At 39.7% G+C, this 20,528-nt stretch overlaps 1 protein-coding gene across 1 annotated transcript in view; it reads left to right on the top strand.

Annotated features, from left to right (window-relative positions):
• Positions 1 to 20,528, top strand: part of galnt9 (polypeptide N-acetylgalactosaminyltransferase 9) — a 118,292-nt gene that overhangs the window by 2,572 nt on the left and 95,192 nt on the right. Inside the window, exon 2 of the mRNA XM_054773168.1 lies at positions 12,754 to 12,934. Coding sequence (XP_054629143.1) covers positions 12,754 to 12,934 — 181 coding nt within the window. The remainder of the gene's footprint in view (positions 1 to 12,753; positions 12,935 to 20,528) is intronic.

Raw genomic sequence — 20,528 nt, 5'->3', positions numbered from 1 at the left:
TTGTCCTGTGAACCCTGGATCATTTCTCTCATGCACTTGTTTATGAGATTTGTGTGTTTTTTGGCATTTGCAGCATTTTCCTGTTTGTTTTACGGTGTTTTTTTGTTGTTATTGTTTTGCACCAGTTCTGTCTGCGCATTTACACCATAGAAACCTCTTAAATTAAAGCTGAAAGTCTACATAGAGTGATGATTATTGATGATTGATGATATGATGATTGATGATCCAAATCCATAGTGGTGGTAAATAAAGGCAAAGTCATACACAAATCTGCTGCTGTCCAACGCATATATCACAAACTACTGAACTGCATATATGCATTAATCACATATTGTACACTATATTGAGTCCAAAAAAAATCCCTGCAGGTGCAAATGAATAAAATATGACTGTTGATCGATTAGTCTTAATTACCTATTGTAATTTTCCATTGACAGTGTTGGTGTTTACTCAAGAGTGCTCACCAGCTGGAAACATTAACTCACTGTCACAATTGCTGTGGGATTTGTCTTCAGCTGTTTAATAGCAAACTTCATCATATTCGCTATCCACAGGTCATTCGCTGCCCCTTTGTTTAAATTGTGCATAGACCACAAATTGTCTTCCATGGCCAGTGGGAATAGCCATAGTGAGAGGAGGACTCAGCATGCCAGTGACTATTAACATGTCCAGCAGCGATATGAAGTAATTACCCATTCTCTCTGTTGTTTATTGCCTTCCAATGGCATGCCACGGGAGTTACACCAAGGTCCAATTAGATTTGAAGGACAGAAAGAAGTCTTGGAATTGTACTTCTTGTTTTCCTCCTGTAGGGTGACCAGACTTCCAACAAGAAAACAACAGTCAACGTTTGTCAGCAGCACATTTTGCTGCACAAAGTATCAACATAAAGGTTATCAGCTGCCAAGCTTAGCCGTGGACGCCACCGCCTTTTGCTAATCAGATGAAAAGGTTTTAAGCTTGTTAACAAGCTTAGGAAGCAGTGTTTTGACCTTAACTAGTGCATTAAGCCCAGCAGGTATCCCCTCACTGGTACCTGTTGAAGCTCATTGTTACTGTACACAAAAAAGATTAACTGCTGTTAGCAATTGTAAGATAGTGAGGTCTCGTTTTTGGAACTATCCGGTTTTGGCTTTTTTGGAACAATGTTCTGTTTGTTTTTCAGTTGGCGGTATTACCTGGCATAGTCAGCATGTCTTGCCCTTCAGTCAGCTCTCCCCGTGACAGCTGTGTCTAAATTGCTAACTGGATGGAGTGTATTTAGTTCTTAAAAAGAAAAAAAATTAAAATCTCGTGTCCTTGTCATGTGTTGCTGATGAGTCAATGTTGTCTTGTCTATTCAAGTTAGAATGTTAAGAATGTTTGAAAATTTGAGCTATTGCCTTTGTCACTGGTAATTTTCCTGCAGTTGGGCATACCTGCATCTACCCTTTATTTGGGCAATATCTTGGTGAATAATGCATTGATGTTAATGACAGAAATTAGGATTGTCTGGCCTTTGCAGAGGTCTGCTCTCTACTGCATTTTATCTTAACAGTGCACTTCCGCTAATCTATTTTCCCCTGAACTCTATTGAACTTTTAACAGAATAATATGACACAATCATTAGCAGAGTTGGGCAAATTAGTTAGATTAATTAGTTATAGTTACTTTACCAAAAAAGTAATTGAATTAGTATCACAATTACACCTTCCAAAATGTAATTACTTACCAGGGAAGGTATAACAGCAATTAATTGGTTCCACACCCGACCGTGATAATTGAAGTTCTGAAAAGTAGAATTCCTTATTTATAAATCAAATATTTTTGCAGTTAGAGCATAGAAAACCTGTTTACGGCGTTCCAAATAAGGGTTTTAACATTATTAGAGATTTATATTTGAGACATGAATAAAGTTTGTGCGTGTGGACAGGAAGTAACGGCAGGGGTTAAGAATTGAGTTTTATCTTGGAGTGGATTACGCCCGCAACAGTAGCCTATGTTATTTTATGATAATTATTATGTTATTATTTTTGTGCCTGTTGTGTGAATTCAAACCTGCAATTAAAGCCTGTTGCTCTGGTGATCAATTCTGATGCTTGTGTGCCTCACCGAGCATTACAGTAACATTACTGACACCACTGACACCTAGTGACCAGTGTCGAATACTACATAGCATCACATTTTTTAATGCATCTTCTGAACGCATTATATTTGTATCACTGGTCTACAAGCAAAGTGCTTCCGGAACAAAAGTAGTGAAACTTTTCTTGGTTTACGTCACTAATAAAAAGCAAGTCAGAAGTGCAGATTGGCTATAGTTTCCAAGATACAGTATTGGATCAAAATAGGAAATTTATGCAAAATAAGTCAAAAACAGTAGTTTATCAGAACGTACAGTGTGTCTGCAAGCAACCAGTTCTATCTGAAAGCCTGTCTGCACATTTTTAAGCAAAAATGCGTAAATCTAAATAGAATCTCTATAGAAATATACAATAGAAGTACCGATATGAGTTGAAAACAAATAACAGATATTTTAATGGCTTCCCATCACAGCACTGTAATGATTCATCAGCTGCCTCTGTCCACCAGGAGCCTCCCTCTGGGCTCTGGGTTCCTCTGGCTCCCTCTCCCCTGGCAGCCATATCCAATGAAATGCATTGCTGGGACAAAATGCATGATGGGCAGCCGTTAAAATAGTTGTTTTTTTTTATTTTAAACTTGTATTGGAACTTGTATTGTATATGTCTTATCTACCTTTTGAGTGTTAATTTGCTGTGTGATGATTTTAGCGTTCTTTGTAAAATGAGACCGTGAGTCATACTCTTATAATGTAATAATGACCTCCTGCGATTTCCAATAAGCACGCTGTGAGTTTTTTCATAGCTCATGATTGGCTCCTGTCAAATAAAGAGCTACCTGGTCCTCATGGATTTGTGCGTGCCATAATATGCCATTTTATGATGTGGCATGTGTAGGGTGGGGCTTATATATGTACAAATCTGTTTTTCTCTCTAAATTTAAAAGGTGTGTCTTATCCACCGGAAATTATGGTAATAATGCCACCAACTTGATATATTTGTTTTCTGGTGGTCTTATACTGTTGGGCATATAAACTCAGATGACAACAACTCGTCATAGGTCAACTCGTCACTCAAAGCCCTCCAAAAATAAGCCTTTTGGAATCAGTCAGCAGATGTGCCTCCATTCTCTTTGTACCTCCAGACCAGAGCTAGATGTGCCATTGTTTGGGCACAGAGTTACACTACTGCTCTTGTCATCAGCCATGCATGTCACTCTCTGGCTTTCTTCCCGTCTGAAGGTGCTGATAGGATGGGCCCAGCTGCAGAACCTGATATGCTTCTTATCTATAAAGCCCAATTCCAGCAAAGAAACCCATGCTGTTTCTATTCCAACCATGTCATTGCATGATGAGAAATGTCGTAGTATCCTCTCCTCCGTACTGATGCACACATGATGCTGACTGTATCTTAATGATCCAAACCACTATGTGCAAGCACACTCTGTGTGTAACTTGTGACTGTAGGGGCATCACATTATAGCGCAAAAAAGGCTGGAGGGAGCAAGATGGAATCACATATATTCCAATAAAGATATGTAGATGAGGCGCTGCTCGACAAAACAGTGTCAGAAGCAGATAAGAATCAATTCTCTTCAGCCTTGAAGAATCAGGATAATGAATTCGGCGACTCACCTGACAATCAGCAGTCATCCACTCACAGTAATAGAACATGTTCGGCTGGAGAGAGAGTGTTGCCATTTTTGGCACTGTTTGCCCAAAGTCATACAAAGTCTCATACTACTGTTTAATCATCACATCTTGAAGTGGCATAGAGGCCCTTTTGACAAAGTGGCTTGATGATACTATTTGATCATACTCACCTCCTGATCACACTCTGCAGTTTGATTGAACGTGCAGTAATGCTCAAGCGATTCGTAGTGAACTTTGGAAAAGGTTTACGCATGGGTCCGAAGACCCATTTAATTTCAGTATGGATCCTGATTAGCTGATCTGTATTACATATATAATGTTAGGGGACCACCAGCAAATGGGAGAAAAACCCAAGTAGTTGAGACGCACATAAAACACATGGCTCGCTTCTCCCCCTCCAAATCCTCCTGCTAACTTGACGGTGACCTTGTCCTCCAATTCTGGATCAACATTTGCAATAAAAGTGACTTGTAATTATTAGATTAGATTCAACTGCAGAACTCGCCCCTTCTCTCTTCATTTGCCATTGTTCACTCGCTACACCATCCATGTTTAAGGCCTAAATACGCGTCATACACTTTATACACATTTAAAGCATAAAATCTTAGGTACTCACCAATAATGCATGATTGATCCACACTGCTTTCCTGTAGAAATTAAAGTAACGACTTACGATAATATATTAATTTGTGTTCACCTTGCAGCAAGTTTTCAGCCTGGCTTGACTGTTGACGCTCGTGCTCCGTAGACAAACTTTTGCATCTCAACACACAACTATGGCGCGTTCAAGAACCACCGAACAAAGTGTGAAATCTCAACGCTTGACGAAAAAAAAAATCATTGAAGCAATAAAGACGTAAGCGTGTAAAAACTGTGGGCTTTTTTTTAACAGTGGTACATGCATGCTGTACTTTTTACTGCTTTTTACTGCTGTTATCGAGTACCTGTGAATTATTATAAAATATATACTTCACAATTTAACATGTCATTTTTTAATCATAATTACTATAAATTATTACTGACTTATGTTGAATGAGATGTGTTTTCTGTGGAATAAAAAATAAACATATTTTATTTTTAACCATAAATCGCAAATTTGTGGGGCCATCAATGCTGAATTGCAAATGTGCGGGGATGGATTGTATATACTATATGTGTGTGTGTGTGTGTGTGTGTGTGTGTGTGTGTTTGTACGAGGTGGGAATGAAGGTGTGCAATCTACTGACCAGTGTTACGATTGTTTAGCGTAGGTAGAGGTCTGCACTCGGGCATGCTTTACTGCACACCCATTAATCGAGCACCTGGATTGCAAGATATTTGATTGTGCAATGAAAGATTATCATGTGGCTTGACAACATTTCGCTGAGTTGTTTTTCCTTTTCACCCTGCTGTCTCATGGCAGTGCGAGAATTAATAGAGATTTTCTCTCTAAATACATCATTGATTTGTTTGCTTTAAATCCCCCTTGAACTTCTTATTTCCATGTTTGAATTCTGCTCACGCCCTGAAGAATTCAGCCGCATCACTTGGACACACATAGAACTGCTTCAAAGTGCTCGTGACACCAAACAAATGTTTGAAAATAATCAATTAAACAAAATAACAGCATTCACTTAATAAAACGTTTTTCTCATACTGCTGTCATCTGCCAGTAGAGGCCCCCCAGTGAGTTTTCTGAACTGCCGCCATCTTGACTCATCAAAACACAGCCATGGACGCACAGCAAAGCGAAGAATGAGAAATATTCACAACAATAACACAATAACAACATTGCTATTGTGTTGTGATGAGTAGTTATGAATACATTGTTACTACATACATGTATACATTAGTTTTTGCAATATTTACAGAATAAGCATCTGGCACTATATCTGTTTCGAAAGCCAGAACTGCCTTTGCCATTGAGTGGCTGGCATAAGCACATAAAAAATCGGCCACAACAGGTATGCTGTTTGATTAGCAATGATTAACACTGACAGATCTATGCAGAGACTGCAAGATAAAAGACGAGTGACAGCGGCCTCTGTTTAACTAGCCTTGAATGTTATTATTCTACGATTCGTAAAATATATCTAGTAAAATAAAAAGTGCATTTACTTTACTTTACATGCTTTTCCATGGTCGAACTTCTTCTATTCTTCTATCTTCTATTCCGCCCACTCTAACTGTATTTAAGGCCTGGGCTACCAGCACTTGTTAGTTCGCTGACGAAGCTCTTCGGATGAGGAGTGAAACGTCCGACACCTTCTTCACAGAAGTACAGATGACGTCTCAAGAAGCCTTTCCCTCGTTCTTCTATTGTGGTTTCACACACAGATCCAGGTCTGAGTCGAGAAAAGATAGTCGGAGACAGCTGATGGTAGAAGCAGTTTACATTTTATCAGTATCCGCTTTACAGTGGAAGATAAAAACAATGTAAAGCTAAAAACAAAATGCAATAAACAGGAATAAAAACAAAACAAAGCAGCAATGTTTAAAAAATTAGACATTAAATACAGATTTAAACAGGTGGGTTTTGAGTTGTTTTTTTGAAGGTGGGAAAGTCAGAGTAGGCACGGAGTGGTTGGTGCAGTGAACTCCAGAGGATGGGGGCGGCGATGGAAAAGGCTCTATCTCCCCAGGTTCGGAGCTTGGTCCTACAGGGGAAGGTCAGGAGGTTGGAGTCAGAGGAGCGTGAGGCAACGTGAGGGATTCTGTCGATGGAGCAGGACCATGAGGTTTGGAGGGGGCCAGATTGTGGAGAGCTTTGAAAGTGATCAGGAGGACTTTGAAATGGATGCGTTGAGGGACGATGAGCCAGTGGAGCTTGATGTGATGTGTTCACAGGAGCGGGTGGAGGTGAGGAGGTGGGCAGTGGAGTTTTGGATGTACTGTAGTCTGTTGAGGATTTTGAATGGTGTACCATAGAGAATGCTATTACAGTAGTCAATTGTGGATGTGATAAAGGCGTGGATGAGGATTTCAGCGGCATAGAACGTGAGTGATTGACGCAGTCGGGCTATGTTCTTAAGATGGAAAAATGTGGTCCGGGTTATTTGTTTCACATGTGGTTCAAATGAGAGAGTAGAGACTGGGAGGATGCCAAGATTGCGGGTGGAGTGAGAGTGGCGTTGTCCAAATTGAGGCAGAAGTCTTGAAGGGATTTTGTGATGTTGTTGGGACCAATGATGATTATGTCTGTTTTGTCACTGTTAAGTTTGAGAAAGGTGTGTTCAATCCAGGTTTTGATATCAGTTGGTAAGGGTGGAGTGGATGTCGGAGTTGATGGAGGTGGTAGAGATGTATAGTTGTGTGTCGTCAGCACAACTGTGAAAACGTAGGCCATGGCGACGGATAATGTTGCCAATTGGGAGGATGTAGAGGATGAAGCGGAGAGGACCAAGCACCGAATCTCTTTGTGATAAAGGGGCTATGGAGGAGGAGCAACAGAAATAAGGGTTGTGTGGAAAAGTGTTGAGTAGCAATTCCCATTCAGTAAGGTTGTAAAAATGGGAGTAAGACGCTCTCTATAGCAGTGGTTCTCAGCTGGTTTGGCTGCGGGACCCACCATCACCCCTTAATGACAAATGGAGAGCCACATTGCTGAAATTTTTCAATTCAAATTTTTCACATATATTCTATTTAATGGAAAAACATTTTGAACGACGTCGTTCAAAAATAACACAGAACCAACAGGAAGACTCCAGTTGAAGCACTGTAAAACTGAACATACAAAATAAAGCAAGTCAATTTGAAATTAAATAAGATACAAAAATTTGGGTCGTGACCGCAAGACTGAGATTGCGGATACAAGTGGCCGAAATGAGTTTCCTGACTCACCCTATGAGATGGTGAGGGTGGAGAGGGTGAGGCGCTGAGAGTAGAGTCGTTGTTCCTTCACATCAAGAGGTGCCAGTGGAGGTGGCTCTGGCATCTGGTCTGGATGCCTGCTGGACGATAGAACTGGAAGAGATGGCTGGAGACTGGGAAGTTTGGACTTTCTTATTGGGGCTAATGCCCCCACGACTTGGACCCAATACAAAATAATTTCTCTGTGACATTAAACATAAATTAAATGCATTTAAAAAATGTGCTATATACGTGCTAGCAATTAGCATAAGTGATTTTACATGCCGATTTTGAATACATGAATACCTCATATTCCCCTTAAGCAGCTAATATATAGTAAGCATATATAATAAGCATAAAATACTTACAGGTAAATCGTCGCTCAACAAGAAACAGGTCTTGCACATTCAACATATTAAAGGCACTAGCATACTAACAAACTTTGTTAGTTGTCTTCTATGAAAACAGGTTTCAAATAGCACTACAGAGAGTTGTCACCACCTTAAGGAGTATTAATAGACGACACCCCACTGCATAAAACAATCTCCCACCCAGTAAAAAACCCGCGACCCACTCTCCTGTTTTCAGTGGGTCGTGGGAGCCACCTGTTGAGAACCACTGGTCTAATCAATGATACAGAAAATATGTGGAAAATCTAAACACAGTCGTTAAAAATACAAACGTACGAGTATGTTGAAGATTTTAGTGGCTGATAAATGAATGTTCACATATGTACAGGTACTTGACAAGGACATAACAAGATGCTTTCATAGTAAGTGCCTCTCAGGTACATTGCTAAGTTCTTGATCTTTACAGTTGTGTTTGTTGGTTTACCCGCATTGCATTTTTTTTTTTTTTTTAAAGGAGTAAGGTTTTATGAAAACATTTAGATAAAAAAGCTTCCTGGCATTTCCTGATACTAAATCAAACTAAGAGATACAAAAGATGTTATAATGAAGCTTTATTTTTACCTCCTTTGCTGTAGGGCTGTTGTAAAGCTAGACAGACCCAGTGTTGATTTTTGAGAGTACAGTATTAGATTTTCAACCTCTTGTACCTCCCATCCTATAATGGATTTTCTTGACAGTGAAAAAAAGAGGGCAGGGGGTAGCTAAATAACACAGCAAACAAAAAAAACAAAGCTGCCGTGCAATGTTCCGCTTCCAAGTCTCATGCAGAGACATATTGGCCCTCCCCTCGCAATCCTCCGGCTCTGTGTTGTTTTGTGACATGGCTGCAATGCCAGATGGTTGCACTATGACGTGAGCCCCATCTATAATTGTCAAAATGCCACCACTTTGACTGGTGCAGGGGATGTTGAGTCCCTCTCATGGGAGAAGCCCATTTTCCATTCAGCTCAATTACAAACATTCTGCAGCACATGGGTTTAAGGCTGACCAAAATGTGGACAGAGCATTTGTGCTGTATATGTTATTTACTTTCTGTGTGTGTGTCCATTTGTTGGCATGGGAAAGAAAGCCTGTTCAATATTTTTGTGGAAACACATGACAGTATCCTGGTTTACGCAAAACAATTCCACAGACCTCTGTAGAGCAGCAAAGCAGGGGGAAATACAGAACAAGAATCCTAGATAAACATTATCTTGTCATAATTGTGGCAATAAACTACATAAATGTGTTTACTTTTTATCATATAGCGTTTTATTAAAGCGTTAGAGAGCGTTATGAAGTAAGGAATTCGACTGTGGGACTAAATGTCCTAGTCCATATCCCCTTTCAAAAATGTCACAGCATCAAAATGACGTCTCTTCAAAGTTATTGTCATGATGAGTCACCTTAATGGGAGCAGAGAGGTATTTTAAGTTTGACATATAAAATCCCATAATTAATTCTGTCAGACTGAGGCAGGCTAATGTGTTGGGGGGATGGCCAAGGACTCGGAGTCATCACAGAGAGGCAGATAAGATCTGGAGACTCTGTGGTTTTAAAGAATCTGCATGGATCAAGCACCAACCTATTGCCTTGCTTATTTGCTGTCATGCTGGTGCTCCACACTGCCTCTACAATGCCATATGATCGCTGTTCCATTAGGGCAGATGGATTAAAGGTTTACTCTTTAATCCACAACAGTATCAACACTGTATGACAGTTCAAGCTTAAAAGCATTGTTGTTCGGTAATTTCCCTTTACCAGAAAGCTGTCAAGTCTGCAAAAACTCTACCAAAAGCCTTATGTTTAACAATAGTCACAGGCCTCATTTTTAAAATTGAATTGTTCATCCAGTTGAAACAACTGGAGTTGTTCCCTGTGCCTCATTGTTTGAAAAGTTGAGACAAGATTTCTACTTGTCGATCTGTAACCACTTTTTGTGGAGTGCCAGATCCATCCCATTATTTTGTGTGCCCAGCTGTATCTGAAGATTTTAGGCTCTTCTACTGCTGTCTGAGTAATGTAAGATAGCTAGTCCAAATTTTACAAGACCCTCTGGCTGCCCTGTAGACAGTTTTTTTTCCTCAAAGATGTGTCTAATATTGTTGGACCATTCAACCTAAAGTTGATAAATGCTTCTACACTGCAAATTAGAGAGAGTTAAAATCATATTTCTATACATGTTAGATAATTTGAGATGAGACTGAGGTGGAGAGGGTGAAAACCTTCAAGTTCCTTGGCACATACATCAGCGAGGACCTCACCTGGTCTCACAACACCCAACAAATTATCAAGAAGCCCCAAAGGAGACTGTACTTCCTGAGAAGACTGAGGAAATTTGGCATGTCCACCACAATCCTGAGTTGCTTCTATAGATCAAAAGTGTCCTTAGCGCCTCCATCACTGTTTGGTACGGTAACTGTACAACACGTGATAGGAAGGCACTCCAGTGGGTGAAAAAAAAACCTCACAGAACATTGTTGGGGCAGCCCTCCCCTCACTGCAAGACATTTATAAAACTAGAGTCCTACGCAGAACAAACAACCTCATCAAGGACAGCACACATCCACAACACTCATTATTCACACTCCTACCGTCAGGCAGACGCTACAGGAGTTTGAAGTCCAGGACCACAAGGCTGGCAAACAGCTTTTACCCACAGGCCATCAGGCTTCTCAACGAAGCACTCACACACGCCGCACGCAACACACACTCATATCACTTTATTTATTTATTCATTCATTCATTCATTGGTATTCATGTCTCTTCTGTTGTTGTTGCTTAATTTATTGGCACACATGTTTCTTATGTTCTTATTCATTTTCTTGTTTTCTTTCTTTTTGGGAGAATGAACAGAACAAGAATTTCATTGCATAGCAGAACTACCTGTTTTACTGTGCATATGACAATAAAACTCTTGAATGTCCCTGGTTTTAAGGGCTATTTACTCATTGGCTGTATAGTAAAGCCTTAATTTTAGAATGAGTTGTCTAGTTTAGTTTAGAAATGTTAAAATCGAGCAAATAAATCTCAAAATAAGTTATTTTGGTTTTCCCAACAAATAAAATCTTATTTAAAGATTCCACAACATTCACAGGATGCTTCATTTAAGAACTGCTAAACAACAATGTTTTAACATCCAGTTTATTAAACAGAAAGGTAATGGCATACTGCAAACAATTTTTGATGACCAATACAGGCTAAATGACTAAATTACAGCTTTGTAAGGCAAGTTGGTATACTGGTTAAAGCACGATTACTATATGACAACAGTACTACTGCGCTTACTTTACTGGCCTGCCTGTTCTTTTTTATAATTTATTTAAAAGTTTTCATGCATGTTTTTTAAATGCCTAAATGGGCTAGGTACCTCTTATTCATTAGAATTGCTGTCTTTGTACACTACTGTTAAATCACTGGGGTCATGTGACCAGTTTGTCCTGCATTGTCCCAGGTTCAGAATAAAAATCAGGGGACACAAAGCATTTGCGGTTGCTGGTCCCAGGCTATTGAACTCTCTCCCCTCTACAAATTAAAACTGCTACATCTGCGGAGTGTTTTATTTAATGGTTTATTTGCTTGTATCGAATTTATTATTTTTCCTATAACCTGTTATATGGTCCTATTTTGGCTTATCTAGTTTGTTTTTAAAGATTTATTTTTCCTGAACCTGTGCAGGGCTTTGGGGTAGTATGAACTGTTTGTTTTTAATGCGCTTTATAAATAAACCTTTAGGTTGACTTTTGCTCAGTTCATTTGCAATATTTTAATGCATGCATGGTACAGGCCTATCACGTGTAATTCTTGTCCATATAAACGACTGCTGTTAACTGTGTGTGTGTGCCCTATATGCAGTTTTTAAGTGCCCTTGGTTTTTTTTTAGGTTTTTCAACCCTACAGTATATATATTTTCTTATTTTATTTATTCTGAGAGCATAACATTTTGAGACCCATTTAAAATGCAATGCCTCTGGCTTAGTTTTCCTCGTAATATGGAAATGATCATGTATAATATGTTGCTGAAATGAAACATTATTTATATGTCAATATATAGACAATACATATGTAAAACACAAATTCAGACTAAAGGTTACTGTCTCTTTCAGTTCACTTCAATTCAATTCATGGATATCAAGAATATAAAACTTCTGCTATTTAGAAGGTATACATATTTGAAAAGGTTCATTCATGCCATTGACTCGCTGTGGCGACCGGTGACAGGGAAAAGCCAAGTGGAAAAAAAAAACAAAACATAAAACATGTTTTAAAAGGTAGCTCTCTCGACCGTCGAATACTGTATACTGTATGTTCATATTGTATATTTCATTACAACATCACTGATCATCCTCTGTGCTGATTTGACAACGTCACAATATTATGCCTCATATCATTTTTATGTCATCCTCCTCGTGCAAATATCCCAGGCAATCAGGGATAATCAGAACCATAATCCATCTGTCAGTAATGTGTCTCTTACTTATAGCTCTGTCTTCATATGACAGCTGTGCATCAGTCAGTTACTCATCCATTGGTTGTTCCCTCAATGACCGCATTGGCTTATAACATGGTGTCTCTCAGCTTCTCCTCTGCCGTGCAACTCTGTCATGTCCTTGTGTATGTGGGTGTTTTGCAGCTCTGTCATTGACAGACAGCGTAATGATTGCCCTCCGGATGGGGCATTGTTGTATTGGAGCTGCTACTGCGGTATCTCCGCGCTGTCATCAAATGTCGATCAGCTGCCATCGTCCGTGCCCTCTCCGCTTACCTATATCTGCCTGCTCTGTTTGCATCTGCCTCTGATCCACTGTGTCATTTTCTTGGCAGGTTTAGCGAAGCCCATGGGGCTGGTGGAGGGTCCCGGAGGACTTGGTCAGGGAGGAGTCGCTGCCTCTCTTGGGGAGGACAGCCGTGACGCTGAAGGGAAATACGAAGAGTACGGCTACAATGCTCAACTCAGTGACAGGATCTCCCTGGACAGAAGCATCCCTGACTACAGGCCTAAAAAGTATGTCCATTGTCCATCTCTTACCATTCTGTGGACTGTGAGCTTTCCCAACATCTACAGCTTAATAGTTGCTCTTCCCAAAGGCAGCGTTGCTAACTGGAGGCCAGCTTGATTCCATCAGCAGTTAATGGGCTCGGTTATTGTGAAGACACGTGAAGAGGAGAAGTTTCTGCAAAGCACACAGAGTTCTGTCTTTCCTCTTTTTCATCTTCATGATGGCCATTGTTTTCATATTTTAGAGACATCAAGTTGTATTGGAATACACAGCTAAAACTGTGTTGTGCATTGTTTAATTCAAGACACGGTGTATGTAACAAAGTAATCTTCTTTACAAAAACCCTTCTGGCTGCAGGAGGGTTGTTGATGGAATGTTTTGAAAGTCCCATGAATCTATATTAAACCCAAAAATGCAAATTGACCCTTGTAATGCAAAATAGAAAAGAGTTCCTTTGAGACGGTCTGGCACAGCGGGTGGTTTATGGCAATAATTACGCTCCCCTCAGCTTCTCATTGGGACTGTGTGTGTGTGTGTGTGTGTGCAAAATTACCCCAAACTGTCCGATTTGCAAATTACCGTATGCAAGAACTCAGTAGTTTACTGCAGACATAATCCCAAGCTTTACATTGGCATTTTTGTTCCTTAAGGCCACATTTATGCCAACTACAGATGCGAGATATTGGCTTTGATATCCGATATACCAATATTGTCCAACGCTTCATTACCGATGCCAATATAGGCAACAGGTATTCCCTCAAATTAATGTTAGGTCACATATTGTGTAATGAATGAACGCATTATCCTTCTTTTGCTGTGATTCCACTGGATGGATTTCACAAATAAACACTGTGTCAAATACTGTCAAAAAGCCAAATACTGCAATATGGAATGTAAGTTATAGAAAAGTGCCATATTTATTTTACACATTTTGCCTCAACAACAACAAAAAGACCAATAGTCAACTAAAATAACACGTTCTCCTTCTATCAACAAGTAAGATAGTTTAGTCTTAATAAATTCACAAATCAGAATCCAAATGAACAATGCTGGCAATGATACCTTTTGGAAAGCTGCACATTTCTCTGTGCCACAAACATCCACATAAGATCACAGTAAAGTAACTCTATAAGAAACTCTGGACTAATACATCAGTGAAATTACAAACTGGGCTCATTCAGCATGAACGAAACATTAAATTGGAAGTATTAAAGGGAGACACATTACTTCCCCCTCGGTTAACCAGCGCTGTCATAGCAAATTGTAGCTTTACAATTCAAAGGTGAAACTAGGAAATAATTCCAGACTGCAGTCATAATGAGCTAGTAAGCTTGTTCCTGTGAGGAACAATGTCATCTCTCCCAGCAGAAAAAACAATACCGATATGAACTGATATCCAATTTTTATGCCAGCCAGCCGATACTTTAGGTTGGCTGATATTTTTGGACATCCAAATATAAAATTTTTCCACGGAGCTCACTTTTTCTTGGCCCTGCGCATACTGTAAAAGAAAACAAAAAAACATTGTAAATGAGATATATTATTAGATAGATACAACCATGGCCAAAAATACTGACATGTCGAAGATTGGAATATTTTTGGCCAAGGCTGTAGAAATTCGGCTGATTTGGGTGTATTCTATACAGGCATGACTGTGCAGTGTGTATATATATGTATGTATGTACTGTATATATGTATAAACGTCAAAATTTGCTTTGTTGCCTACAACACAAAGCTATGTGTTATAGAATCCCTCTCCATCCTTAAATTTTTACTATGGGACTCTTGGTGGAAAAAGTGTGGATACAGTAGATACAGTAGCATATGTAAGATACAGTAGCATATGTAAGATACAGTAGCATATTGGCCACCCCAAGCTGTAAAAGTATACATGTTTGCATGTACTTGACACGGACACTGCATTGGAGGTACAGTAGGACTGTTTGTCTGTGTATTTTATATCTAATACAGTGTAGTGATTTTATCGTAAATTTCTGTCCACTAGCTCAAAGGGCTGACACATAGACACCTACTGTCAAAATTTGAGTGTTCAATTAACCCAGCATGCATGTTTTTGGACTGTTGGCGAGAGGTGGAGTAAGTGGAGAAAGTCTGTGCAATCATAGGAAGAACAACACACTAAGGATTAGTGTGTCCTACTTGTGTCTGCCATCTCCTACTAGCCTTAGCCTAAAAGACATCTTAAAACCTATTAGCCCACTGTGAGAGAAATGGCAAGACAATGAAATTTGTCATATATAAGAAACACAGTGGTCTGTCGAAAACAGGTCATTTTAGAGTAAATTAATATTTTATTCTATCTTAAGCTATGGTGGGACTGAATGGCATTTGTGGCATTCAGTGTCATAGAACAATGAAAGTGTGGGATGTGACAATGAGAGGGAATCTGACATCCAAGAGAGACTTCTGAGCGCTTTAGATGCAGTAACAACAATGCATTTCATCCCCACAGTTTTATTCTAAGGAGAAAAAACAGTCAAGACTGAAGGTGGGAGGAGTGTGAGTAAAAAGAAGCTTGTTAATTAATAAAGTCAGCAGAGAGTATATGTGCAATGGAAGGGGTTTTAGGAAATTGTTTTTTCATTGACTTGACAAAAAATGGGTTTTCAGACACAAGGGAAGAGTGGCTTCGGGATTTGTTGAAGTAGCAGCTGCTTCGGCTATTAAATGTCATCTATTTTTTCTGTTTAGTAGTAGGTACACTGCTGGGTCTACATTCTGCAGGCTGTTCTTCCGACTATAACTGCCCTTGTTTGAGGTAATGCTGTACTATATAAGTACTGTACGGTATACAGTGGGGGATGTAATTATTCGAGCCTCTGCTGATTTTGGAAGTTATCCCCATTGTAAAGACATGACCAATTCATGGTTATGGTTATGGTTTATTTCAAACATGCTTACAGTTTAAATTGACATGCTTCATGTTACAATTCACAATTCCACATGTGTGAAAAGGAGTAGGAAAAAGCAAAGCTTATTTAATCCTACCCCTCTCAATTTCAATTGCTCATACATTTGTTCACTTGCTGTATTCAACATGCACTAATTCACTATTTACATGATTCTTCCATACAATAAAAGCAGTTGTTTGTGAAGAAAGAAAATGTTTTTCCCTTTTCATTGTTGTCCGGATCTATACCATTCTCCAATCCAATTGTTTGTGGTCTTTATAGCTAAAGGGTTCCACTTCCAGGTGTCCCTGTCCCTCCGTCTTTCGTGTTCTACTGTGAATGTCCTTGAATGTAGATACATGGGTTTCTATTTCAAGTACTTCTTGTTGAACAGTCTCTTGCAACGTGGTATTGATGTCAATGTCAACCTTCCAATTGTCAACCCTTGTCACTTGACCTGGGGTAATTCCGAGCCCTGTGACCTTGTTCATTCGTACATTCTGATCCATCTCATCAATTGTATTTTTCATTTGCTTCATGATATTTTGCTTTGCTTCTTTCGCTTCCTCAAGAGTGGCGCGCAAAGCAGCATTATCACCTGTTAGTGCTTTTATATCATCCTGTAGTACCTTACTATCATTGCGTAGTGCTCTATTATCCTTAGTGGGGGTTTTAACCTCCTTAAGAGCAGCATGCAAGGCAGCATTATCACCTTATAATACCTTGATATCATTTCGTAGTTCCATGATAATCTTGCGCAGTGTTCTATTTTCCTCCTTAAGGTTTATGACTTCATCATGGATGTCAGAGAAGCTCTTTTTGAGGATGTTGTTCTGTGATTGTACATTTCTAATCTGTGTTAGCAGGTCTCTCAGATCTAGCCTTAGTTGTACAACAGATTGGGACTGTAGCGCTGTCAGCTCCTCCCTCATTGCTTGAAATAACTTCGTGTTTGCCATCTGGACATAAACGTGATGTTGAACCCCAATTTATATTCATCAAGGCGTCCTCTAATGTCAAATACACCTTATTCGTCAGCCAGGATGGCCCTGTTTCTGATTTTGGACACAGATTTCCAAGACTGGTGTCATTTTGCTTTTTGTTTGGCATTGTTGCTTGGCAACCGCTTTGAATAGCAGTTAGCCGGTTAGCTTGGCTTGCTAGTAACTGTCAGCACTTGTAACTGATTTATTTCAAATAATCTGTACCTCTCGCCTGTTGAGCGTGTCAGCAATCTGTTCTGTCCCGAAGTGTAGTCAGCAAAGCACCAAAATAGTTCAACTCTAGCAACGACCGCAGACCTCTTGCCACGTATGTCTTTTCCAGTCAACAACAACAACAAATGATAATAATAATAATTACGGGGCTGGCTGAACTGGGTAGGTTACATTGATGCTGTGACCCAGATAAGAGTGAGGTTTAGTGAGGCGAGAGTAATGGATGCTAGCTGGTGCAGCTGTCCCAAAGTATGCTGGTAAACCTTGTTCCTTGATGCCTTAAGAGTCGCGCTGGACATTGAGTTGACAGTTTGGGCTTTTAGCTCGCTGGCTAGTGCTCTTGACTCTTATTCTGCTTACCCTCTTTCGAGTTCGGGCAGGACGCGGGGATGGCTGGACCAGGCGGGTTACATTTGTACAGCCTCACTGATCAGACGCGATTTATTCACCACTGATTCAGTTTCTGTTTTGCTGCTAACAGCATGGTAAAGTTCATATTTGTATTTAAATGGTACTGTAGCAACCCCTGCAGATCAGTATGTGTGTATGCAACAAATACGATGTAATCTTACAGTAGAGTTGGGGCTTTACTGTCTTTACAACAGATCTTTGTCGATGATTTTGAAGGATCTTTGTGATTGGTAGTTCAGTTCTAATTCTGATCAATGACTATTCCCCACTAGCGACAGGTGGCTCCAGAACTTCAGCTGTGAGGTTAAATGTAGGACCAACATGCCACCTGTCTAATGGCCTTTTAATAGATAAGTCGATGGAGCCATGACTGAATGATCTCTGCGGTCTCAGCAGAACCAATTCCACATAATTGTACTCTTATCACAAAAAATGTAATCCTAAAATCATTGCAGACTTGCTTGCTTTTCTCTTTTGCCCTTCACGTCTGGGCAAGACACCATCAGGGACTTAAATAGGCTCTATTTGCTGTCCTTGGGCCGTGGCCTTGGTGCAATAATGGCTCTGGGAGGAAAAAAAGAATTTTGGCAGGAAAGCAAGTAACATTATTAATGCTCATAGAACAAATAGAACTCATAGTAGTCATACATAGGAAGATACATTTCAGTCTTGCATCCCTTTGGGGATGCATTGTTAGACTCCTTCTCTCTATCTTGACCTGCGACATTAAATAAACGTAAATAATTATGTACACTCCTTTAATGTGAAATTATCTCAGTGTGGTAGGCTGATAACCAGTCAGACAATGAAGGATGCTGAGGAAAGAGGCCCAGAAGGATATGGATTAGATTGGAAGGTATCTTCTTCTCAGAAGCTCCTGTTACTCTTTCTATTGCTCCTGCTTATCCCTGCAATAGTCTTTAGAGAGGCTACGGTAAATTATCATTCTTCACTGGGCATACTGCATTGGCTTAGTTAAATGTTCAATTTCACAGGTTATAAATGTATAGCTTTTGGGAAAAAGCCAAAATGAGCGTCTGGGACTGCAAGGTGAAGAAGGAGATGGTATGTTAGAAATATATCTTAAACTGTCGCTCTGTTTCTGTCAAAACTCATTCTTGGTCAAATTATGAGTGCTGGCCAAACTCATTACAAACAGATGAGTCAATAACTCATCGGCTTCACAAGTCTTCCCTACTATTGCAGACAGGCGCAAGTGGAAGCTTGACTGATGCCCTAAATTGGATCCAGTAACTAGAAATGGAACTACTGTGTCAATATATGGTCTAACAACTGCAATCAAGCTTCACACCCTCAAGCAAAAACCCTCCACAAGTCAGGTACCCAGGCAGAGAGGAAAGATATGTACAATTGCACTCATTATTATTCAGTCCCCGTTGTAAATTATGTTTATTTGCAAATTCACAAACTTGCAATAATTTCCAAAACAAAAACAATCAAATAACCTAACACAGCTATATTTCAAAAGGTCATTTTTACTGGAAGATTGTACATGTTGCAACTACTGTAAGTGCAATGTCGTAATGGGGGTTAAATTACTGTATGTTGAGTGCAACTGTATATATTTTGCTTGCTGCAGTAAAACTGTGATTCAGAACAATACCAGCATGAACTCACTGCCAGATTTGTCATTGTATTTATATACTTGGCAGGGCTAAATGAGGCAAGCCATACGGAGAAAGCTGTGCGAGGGAACAAATAGAGTTGCTGTGGGAGAGCATACGTGCATAAAGAAGGATTGGAGAGTATCAATCATGTTTATTCTTTAGAAGAGAGGTTGAAGCCAGGGCTTAAAGTGGAAAGAAATACTGCATCTAAAACATTGTCAAACACGTACAGCTTCTATTGCTGGGTAGATGTGGTTTGATTGATATGAGGACACAAAAGTAACCATAAAACGGTTGATTTTGCTCTTGTTTTCATGAATGAATTAAACATAATAGTTGATAGTTATGCCCTTTTATCAGTACGATGGATTTTGGTGTCATGTTTGAATTATTATCTATCCACAATACAGTGTAAGACTTTGGCAAAGACCAGAATGTAAGTTAAGCACCATGCTGGGATCTACCTGGCACGTAGCCATCCCTCTCCCATCCCATAGTTGCTTGTCACTCATACTGATGTCCCAGTTCAACAGAGCACCTGCAGAGCTGAGATGGCAAACCCGCCTGTGTTAGAAAACAACGTGATCACAGCAGTGTTGAAGCTCAGACTTTGATCAAGAAAGGCGACTTTTATACGCTGAAATATGATCTCACAAATATTCATTGCCAATTTCATTTAAGCAGGAAGTGTCTGGTACTTGTCTTATGAGAAGAAATTAAAAATGCTCTTCAGTCTTGCCTGTAACATCTCTAATTTGTAATTCAAGTGCATATTACCTGCCAAGGGATGATTTTTAAGTTGTGAGAGATCAATTCTGACATCAGTGTGTTGATGCTGCTCTTGCAACTGCCCTTGCATGACTGCATTCTTCTACTAAATGCAAAATGTTGCATGTTCCGAGTCTTGATGTTTACGGAAATACTTTAAGAGCCTGCATTACACTCATAAATGTGTTTATTCTTAAATGTATCACTCTAATTTTCCTGTTCTAATGAGGTGTTACATTACTGAAAACTGCCTTAACACTTGATAGAAACCTCATTATTACTACATAATGACTCAGCACTGCTGAAAAACATGGACAACGTCACAGGCAAGTAAAATGTTTTTGTCAGCTGTTCTGTGAGGAGCCTAATTGGAGCAGTGTGGAAGATTCCAGCTTTGTTGTTGTGTTGCTGGGTGTGTTTTCAGTTTCCACAAAAATCATTGAAAGGCTTTTGGTCTGTCAATACGTTTTTCTTATTTCAAAGTCATAGTGTGTTTGTGTCGAAAACATTGTACTTAGCTGGAAGTGACAGAGAGGGTTGATGCAGTGTGTGAGGAAATGCTGTTGTTTGTGGGAGGAGGTGGCAAAGTACTCAGGACATATGACTACTGTTCGCTTCAATAATTGGCCCTACGTGGGGTCACACTCCAGGCAGCTATAACTA

The sequence above is a fragment of the Dunckerocampus dactyliophorus genome, chromosome 4 (genome assembly GCF_027744805.1).
Source record: "Dunckerocampus dactyliophorus isolate RoL2022-P2 chromosome 4, RoL_Ddac_1.1, whole genome shotgun sequence".
NCBI classification, from domain to species: Eukaryota; Metazoa; Chordata; class Actinopteri; order Syngnathiformes; family Syngnathidae; genus Dunckerocampus; species Dunckerocampus dactyliophorus.
Note: the sequence above shows the minus strand (reverse complement) of the source record. Positions and strands in the feature narration are given on the sequence as shown.